The sequence below is a fragment of the Sinocyclocheilus anshuiensis genome, unplaced genomic scaffold, assembly GCF_001515605.1.
Source record: "Sinocyclocheilus anshuiensis isolate Anshui unplaced genomic scaffold, SAMN03320099.WGS_v1.1 scaffold483, whole genome shotgun sequence".
Classification (NCBI taxonomy): Eukaryota; Metazoa; Chordata; class Actinopteri; order Cypriniformes; family Cyprinidae; genus Sinocyclocheilus; species Sinocyclocheilus anshuiensis.
Window position 1 is genome coordinate 119,014 of NW_015552580.1, and position 8,976 is coordinate 127,989.

At 39.9% G+C, this 8,976-nt stretch overlaps 1 protein-coding gene and 1 long non-coding RNA gene across 4 annotated transcripts in view; one reads left to right on the top strand and one right to left on the bottom strand.

The window, feature by feature from the left end:
• Positions 1 to 5,115, top strand: part of LOC107665261 (C-terminal-binding protein 1-like) — a 16,425-nt gene extending 11,310 nt beyond the window's left edge. For all 3 annotated transcript variants that reach the window (XM_016456066.1, XM_016456067.1, XM_016456069.1), the window contains 5 exons: positions 1,166 to 1,380; positions 1,990 to 2,120; positions 2,296 to 2,423; positions 2,623 to 2,743; positions 2,834 to 5,115. In XM_016456066.1, coding sequence (XP_016311552.1) covers positions 1,166 to 1,380; positions 1,990 to 2,120; positions 2,296 to 2,423; positions 2,623 to 2,743; positions 2,834 to 3,023 — 785 coding nt within the window. In that variant the 3' untranslated portion in view covers positions 3,024 to 5,115. The remainder of the gene's footprint in view (positions 1 to 1,165; positions 1,381 to 1,989; positions 2,121 to 2,295; positions 2,424 to 2,622; positions 2,744 to 2,833) is intronic.
• The window catches only part of LOC107665262 (uncharacterized), a 19,730-nt gene that overhangs the window by 6,878 nt on the left and 3,876 nt on the right, over positions 1 to 8,976 (bottom strand). Inside the window, exon 2 of the long non-coding RNA XR_001631532.1 lies at positions 7,738 to 7,740. This is a non-coding gene — a long non-coding RNA (uncharacterized LOC107665262). The remainder of the gene's footprint in view (positions 1 to 7,737; positions 7,741 to 8,976) is intronic.

The following is an 8,976-nucleotide window of genomic DNA, read 5'->3' on the forward strand; positions in this document are numbered from 1 at the left end:
GAGTTGATTCGTCTTTCGCATCTCCTCATGTTTGAACAGACATACACACAGAATTATATCCATAATACCCGTCTCGACGATCATTCTCGTAAACGCAGTCTGTTATGTTTTAAATGAATGTAAACAGCTGAGAAAGAAATCGGATGTGTATCATTATACTGGATCCGTGCAGTCGGTTTTAAAGGGACAGCAGCCTATAAATACGTGCTGACAACAAAACGGCTATAACAAAGATTAATCTAAATTTTATTCATACAGTGAACACTATGCAGTGTTATTTTACACCTAAGTCTTTTTATGTAATGCTAAAACACTGCTGGTCACTTTCAGAAGTTGTAGTGATTCTTTCTTTTCCAAGAAAGAATGTGAAACAAACTGGTTATATTTTCATTTTTAAATATTTTAAAATATAATTGAAATTGATTTTACACACTTTAAGCAATATCGTATCGCATATCGAATATCGCATTTTTTAACAAGGTATCGCATATCGCATTTTTCTTCAATATCGCACAGCCCTAATATAATATTAGTTTTTTATTTTTTTTTTATTTTAATGATTTATAGTATACATATAAATATTTATTTCATAAATTTCTTAAAAATATACATGTGTGTGTTTATATGTACAGATAAATATACACAGTACACACATATATTATGTAAACAAACTTATTTTGGATGTGATTTAATCGATTTGACAGCACACTTTGTTCATATAATTTGCCTGATTTTAAACATTATATTCCTAAAGTCATTGCAATTTTTTATTCACCATATTATTTGTCAGTATATTCTAATTACTGTAGTATGTAAATAAAATAAAACATGAATTTAGAACCTGGCTTCATCCAATGTTCATATTTCTGCAAATGTATGCAAATTAGTGCATCTTCATTTTCATAATGTGTCATTTTTATATTTAAACATAACATTTTAGAAAACCTGTAATACAAAAAATGTTTGCAATTCTTAATGTAATCAATCAAATGAGGGTTTATGGTGTTATCTATTTCATTTTTTTAAAACCCAATTTACATGGTGTCTTGTTTTAAAATGAATCATCAGTGAGAACCTCAATCTAATCTCAGATTTTAACTGATTTGAGGTTAGTAATGTGGTCCAAACTGAGACTAAAACGATTTCTTATGATGGCTGTTTTCAGGACGTGTTGGCCAAGCAGTTGCTCTGAGGGCAAAGGCCTTTGGGTTTGGAGTGATTTTCTATGACCCGTACCTACCAGATGGGGTGGAGCGATCACTAGGCCTCCAGCGCATGGCGACACTACAGGACCTGCTCATCCACTCAGACTGTGTCTCGCTACACTGCAGCCTAAATGAGCACAACCATCACCTCATCAATGACTTCACCATCAAACAGGTACAAACGCAGTTCTCCAGCAACACTCTTCTCATTGAACAGCACTGTTGAAGCCCTTTAGTTCCCTGACTGCTTTTGGTATGAAACTGGGTCTCTTTTTGACATCAGAGTTTGATTAATTTGCTTCATGTGAAAGCTGTTTTCTGAACTTGGGTTTACACAACGGGACCGCACCCATTGCGTAAAATGTAGGACTGGATTATGGTTCATGTGGACTCCAGTGCGGCTCGCAGTTGGTCTGACGACAATCCGGCCTAATTTTCAAAAGTAAACCGGCGATGCCTTGTGCGTTACACAATTATTTTCAAGATAAATGGGAAAAGTTTTTTCTTCATTTCAATACAACACGGAGAGAACAACATTCTCTCTGCCACAGATATGGACTCTAAAGAGAGCAAAAATAGTGAAAAAGTGATGCAAACAGTGTCGTTACTTAACTGCAGTTGCTGCTAGATAGAAAATGCTCTTCATTTGAGTGCAAAATAGCTTGCTGTAAAAAGAGACCCGTGGTTTCAGGAGACTGATGTGGAAATGAACTAAGTGTGAAAACTCTTATAAGCAGGTTGAATTTGGCTTGCTTGTAATATCTATCAATGCTTTTATTTGTAGATGCGTCAGGGTGCTTTCCTCGTGAACACAGCGCGTGGCGGTCTGGTGGATGAGAAAGCTCTGGCCCAGGCTCTGAAAGAGGGCAGAATTCGGGGAGCAGCCCTGGACGTCCATGAGACAGAGCCCTTCAGGTGAGGGACTCAAGTTTGCGGTTTGCTTTCATTATTTTTCTGACTTGTTACTGCTACTGTAATTTTCTCACTTCAGTTTCACTAAACTACTATGGCTACAATTGGCCTGTCAAAGCCCACACGTTGAAGTACATTTTTTTTTCTATCATGACACTAATTCCATTTTCTTCTCCAGTTTCTCTCAGGGCCCACTAAAGGATGCCCCAAATCTTATCTGTACCCCACACACATCCTGGTACAGTGAACAGGCCTCAATTGAGGCCAGAGAGGAGGCGGCGCGGGAGGTGCGCAGAGCCATCACAGGTCAGAAAACCCTAGTTTTGCATGAGTATTCATTTATTTTCTTTGCGTATTGTTCATTCTGTAATAAGTGTTGCAAAGCATGCCAGAGTACTAGAAAGCATTTAAGTATTCATGTGCAGCTCTAATTGAGCTGCAGCAAGTTTTTTTGCCAAGGTGGCAGTTTTCATCTGTGACACTGTGCTGTCTTGTGTCTGTGCAGGTCGTATCCCAGACAGTCTGAAGAACTGCGTGAATAAGGATTATTTGATGGCAGCCTCTCAGTGGCCGTCTATGGAGGCCACCACCGTGCACTCTGAACTCAACGGAGCTGCAGCGTATAGGTAACTACACCTCCATCCTGACTGCCATTAGTGCTTTTACAGTATCTGATCGTATTTGAGAAAGTGAAAACATGATTGTGTCTCTTGCAGGTTCCCTGCAGGGCTGATTGGCGTAGCAGCAGGTGGGCTGCCTGGAGCTGGGGCAGGAGTGGAGGGCATTGTGGCTGGATCTCTGCCCCTGGCCCACGGCATCGCCCCGGTCTCACACCCACCTCACACCCCGTCACCCGGGCAACCCTCCAAGGCCGAGGCAGACAGAGACATCCCTTCCGACCAATAGCATCCCAGCACATTCCATCTTTGCCCTGATCGATGCCCTTTCACATCACCCGGGGGGACTGACGCCCCTGCTTTCGATGTGACCTTGGGTCACCCCAGTCCAACAGAACATGTGTACAAACCCAGGAGTAAAACCCTCTACCCCGAACGTACCCCTCATTTCCACTCGCTCTATCCTCTGTTGTATACTTTGGCAGAAAGCAATAACTTCTCTCAAGGATTCAATAATTGGGTTGATACACACTATTTCTAAGCTACGAAATCCCAGTTCCTTTGCTTTGTATCTACTCTGGACTAGTTGGAGTTTGTTTCCGAGTAGTGTTTCTTACATTTCTGTTCTTTTCTTATCTGTTTTAACAGGCGTGGAAATAAACGCATGGACCTTGTTTTCTTTCTTTCGTCCCCTGCTCATCCTCCTCCTAGCATACATTTGTAAAACCTTCTCAACCTGTCCCATCTTAGCAAACGTTTGATCATCAACACACAGTAACAGCTGGCTAACGTCTTTGATTAGATTCAGCAGCCATCAGCAATTATTTCACAGCTGGTGTTCAATAACAGAGATCAAGGCTAATGGTTATGGCCCGTGGCTAAGAGTAACAGTCCAAGGGAAGAGCTCAGATGTTTCGCGTTCCTCTCACTCTCTCTTCACGTGGAAGGCATCTTCTAGAATTGTCCAGTTTCTCTCTCTCTTTTTGCAGAAACCAAGAGAGCTTCGCCCCCAGAGCTGTTGGGGGTTTGATCGTGTGCTCCACTTAAGTCACGAGATTTACAGCGTCCGTAATGTCTGAGGTCTGCATAAGTGTCACTGAAATCACATACGTGAGATTCCATCGTCCTGTGATGGCCGAATTCATTTTATTTTGTGTGCTGCTTTGTGAACAGCTTGATGATAATGGGAGATCGCTCATAGGCAGCCAGCTTCATAAATGAAAGTTTCAAACAAAGCCATATTCATGCAGTGTATAACATTGCTGATTTAACAAGACACAACTGCAAGATTTGTGACACCTTAAACCTACCTTCAAAAAGACAAAAGAGGCTCATTTTACAATGTGTGCGTACAACATTGACCTCTGCTCGACTCATACTGAGATCCACCATAGCTAAGCTGATAACATTGGCACCTTTTTTTTATTCGTAGCCATTTGAAAAATATTTGCCTTGTTTTCCATATCTTCTCTCTGTCCTGGATTATCTCTTGCCGTACTTCCTCCTCGTGCATCCTTTTTCGGATTAGGCCTTCTCTTTGTGACGCGGCGAGGCACACTTGTCCACCCTTCACCCACTCGTCCTCCAACTGTGTAGCGCATCCGCCCGCTCTGCCCTTCCTCCTCCCCACAAGGCACTTAAACTCTTAACACACTCACAAACACATTTTCATACAGACCTGGTTTAGGTGAGCTGTGCTCTGGAGGCTGCAGTACCATTGAAGGCCAGCTGGTGGCGACGACTCGCTTTCCCCCTCAGGTTCATGGCTGATTAATTCATTAGTTTCTTGCACACAGAGCCTCGTGACGGTTTAGGAGAGATTCAGTCAGACCTGTTGTGGGCCGCACCATATGTCGCTCATCGTCGACACTCTTCCATATACTCAGGATGGGTGATGTGCCGGCTCTGCGCCACACCGAATTAAAGCAGGTCATTTACCCAGAGCTTGACATTATCATGGCTGTCTTCTATGATATCAGCCTTCGCTTTCTCTGCGTTTTCACCATTTAGAGCACAGGAGATAAGGTGGACAGAATGTAAAGCTAGGTCACTGGAGCGCTGGTTGCTTTCCAAAGAAGGTAGGAGAGTGTCTCGGGATAGCCTTCTGTCTGAAGAGAAAGGCCTTTCTAGTACCTCAGTAACAGATATTGAATGTATGCTCAAAACTTTCTCGCGTTGTACAGCTTTTTTTTTTTTTTTAGATAATAGGTTCTATTTCTGAGGGTGTGTGTATGCATCTGCATGTATGTGACCGTGTGTGACTGCTTATCCAGTGCATCAGTTATTCGCAAAGCTGTTTTGTTTTCTTCCTCCAAGCATAGGATGTCTATTATATTGTTTCATTAGATGTAGTTTGAATCTCAGGCTTTAGCTTTAGGAAGTTCTCGATCTGTAATTTTCTGTATAAAGGAGCACAGTTTCATGTCTTAGTCGAGATGTATGCTAATAAATGGAGGAGGTTTTGAAACTCTTGTGATTGGGGTAGATTTGCTACCTGCAAACAGGCCGTTTTTGATAGCTGTTGTAAGTGTCCCGAACGGTGGTCGTCCTCGGTTGTCAATCCTCATGGATTCATGCATGATAATGAGATGGTCGTACCTATCAGGCCCCTCCCCCTCGCTTCCCCATTGGCTACGTGTTGATGATGAATTTTGAGTGACATGCAGCTTTTCTTAGCCTGAAGTGATGCCCTTTATTCTCGTCAAGACTGTAAAGTTTCTCTGTACTACAGCGGTTTTGAATTTTTCGAGTTTCTTCTTGCATTATCGTGGTGTTACTTTGCCGTCAGCATCATCCAGCTTTGATATGAGATGTGCACTGTGTGTTAAAACCAAGAAATGAGACGTTTTGATCTAGTTTGTGTCATTCAGTGTTCAACATGTTGTATTGAAACATTTCAAGACGAGTGTTGTTGGATACTATGACCCTCAGCATCCCGTTTCCCGTCTTCGTCCTGTGCTCCCCTTGCGGCCTTAATGTCGTAGATCGTGGTGGGCTTGGTGAATCTGTTTCTCGACGAAACCCCCGACCTCTCCTCTTTCGCCAGCAAAACACACATGCAAGAGAGAGGAGGCTGTTTTCTTTAGCCATATGTTGCTCATATATCTGGAGAACACAAATGGCTTTCACTTTGAGGTGTGAAATGCTCAGGCACTATGAAAGACCCTTTCAGGAGCCGCCGATGTGATTAAATCTAGTCCGTGAAGGGAGGCTGGAGAGGACAGATATGGACTCGCAGCAGTCGGTTTCTCTCAGGGTTCAAACACACACACACACACATCCCACAGCCGCCAGTTACACTCTTAACTCCATCCCAATGAAGATCGTGTTGTAGATCTCCGGAGCTCTCTTACACAGTCCATCTTTCAACAATGAGTGTTCCTCTGTGATAGTTTTCCTTTCTATCGCTCTCTTCTCCTTTCTTTTTGCGTATTTGTCACACTGACACCTAACAACAGAAGAATGAATGTTTTAATAGAACTGCGTGTAACGATGAAGTTGGGAAATGTATTTTTACAACATGTGAACTTTTTATTAGTTTCTCTTACCTTCTTTTTGTTGTGAATTGATTTTTTTTTCCTTTCTCCCCATCACCAGACTGCAAAAAAGTAAAAACCACAAAAAAAAAAAAACCCCACAAAAAACACAAAACCTGTAACTAGGCTCTTAAGCTTTACTTTTGTTTTTGTTTACTTTTTTATTAGAAAACAATCATGTTTGTGATGGTAACCTCTGATGGTAAATTCCACAAGGTATTTTAATAAAATCCTACAGATTAAACCCTTGGTCGCTCACTCTTTTCTGACATGTCTTGAAAAGCTGAACTTTTTTTTGTAATTTATTTATTTTGCTGCTTCTGTAATGTGACATACTATTCAAAAGTTTGGGGTCAGTCAGTTTTTTTTTTTGTTTTTTTTTTGTAAGAAATTTTTACATTCAATTTATCAGAAGTGACAGTAAATGTATTTACAAGGTTTCAGACAATTTTTAATTGATGATAAATGTTTCTTGAGCATCAAATCAGCATATTAGAATGATTTCTGAAGGATCATGCGACACTGAAGAATGGAGTAATGATGCTGACAAAATTCAGCTTTGATCACAGGAATAAATAATAATTGCAATATTAAAATAGAAAATGGTTGTTTTAAAATGTAATACTATTTATCAGTATTGCGGTTTTATTAATAAAATAAATGCACTGTACATAAGACTTTTCAAAAACAAACAAATCGTATTGACCCCAAACTTTTGAATCAATTTTGAGTGAAAAGCAAGACAATTTTTTTTTTTAGACAAATTCTTCCATGCATTGATAGATATTTATGCGTTGATAGAAGAATCACTCACAATAAGACCAGAAACGTGAATTAAGAAAGTAATGTCAGTTTGAGTTAAACTCCAACAATGTTAGTTGTGTTGCCAGGTTTATTTTAAATGTTTGTGTGAATTTAGCCAAGAGCTTATAACACAAGTTTTCTAGACTTCAGGTGTTAGCGGTTTTGTGTTCATACAACATCTTTGGCTGTAGGGAAAAGAAAAGCACAGTTTGCGGTGATTAAAGGGAGGAAAGTATTTAGCAGTGTAATTTTAGCAGGGTTCTCCCTCAGAATGTGTCTTGATGCTTGTTTATCAGCTAATGTCCCTAGGTGCTGATGTGTTGCCAGTCAGGTTAATGAGCTGTTCAGGGCATACACCCCCTCCCTCTGCTAGCTCAAATTGTTACCAAATGTCTGAGAAACTCTCTGCCACATATTGAGTCCTGTTGTCATCCGTTTAGCACAGGAAAACCCTTTTGTGCATAAATGGGTTATGTAGTTTATGTAGTATTTCAGTTTGTTTGTTGAAAGCCAGAGTTTAGGAGTGTAGGTTAACCATAAAGGTTTGGCAGTAAACATTCTATGTCTTGTAAACGAAGGAAACTCCTGTCTAAATGGGCTATCTTGGAAAAACAGTGTAGCTTTAACAAAAAAAAAAAAAATATATATATATACAATAATGACTTCCTCTGTATAGTTGAGTGAAATGGTGTTGTACGTTTATAAATGTTTTATGATGTTTGGATAATCAGGTTGCTCCTTTCAGCTGATGTCAGAAAAGTGTTGGGGGGGAAAAAAATGGAAAACAACAGTTTCACTGCAGTGATTCACCATTGTGTCTTAAGTCCCATATGGATTGTGCAACACTGATGTTTACGGAGTTGTTGAACCTTTAAACGCTGTTGATTTAATGTAGCAAGTTTTTGACATCCATTACCTGAAAAAATCTTTGAATTTTAAAATACCTTTTTTTTTTATTTTTAAACCCTGATATTTTATATGCATAAAAACAAACTTCATATAGTTTCAAAGTGTTTTCCATAGTGTTCATCAATAAACAGTTTCCCATAATGAAGTCAATTTTATTTTGTTACATGCTTTGTAAATGTCCGGTTATTACTAGAGCCCGACCGATATATCGTTTTGGCGATATTATCGGCCGATATGAGCCTGTTTGCCGATATATGCTGCCGATATGAATTTTTTTGTTTACAGTACATTTAACTCGTATAAAATGCTTGAAATGGTGTAATTACTTAGTTTGTCCAGCAGAGCGCGCTCCATTGTTTGCTACTGGCGACCTGGATGAAACACTTTAAAGCTTAAGTCTATGGAAAACCATTGAAACTTTGAACGGCCATATCTACGTAACGGCACGGCGAATCCGCACCAAATTCGGGGGATCCCTTCAGCTCGAGGAACCCTCTTGAACAAGAATCGAGTGTATGTCTAGAGGCCCGCTTTCCTCCATGATTCCAGTTCCAAGGGAACGTACACGTTACAATCAATGGTCATGAGACGTGAATTTATATTGTATATATTTGCAGAGGTATATTATGTCACACTTCACACACAGACGAAACTTACTAGAGAAGGGTGAAGACCGTTGCACAAATCCGTGAATGAATGTTCCAAAGTGAAATACACTTCAAAGGAATAAAGTTGAATGGAATTGAATTAAAGTTGAATAAACTTTACTGTTCAGTGCACTGATGTCAGGCTCATTTGGGATAATAAAGTTTATTGTTAAATTGTTAAATGCCCTGCCTCCATTACGTATCTTTGTCACGTCATTATAAGTGTTTGATCACCACATTTGAGTGATCATTGCAAAAAATGTGTTTACGTATATATATTCTGTTTATGTATATACTGTATTCTATATATAGTACCAGTCAAATGTTTGGACACACGAATGGGAAA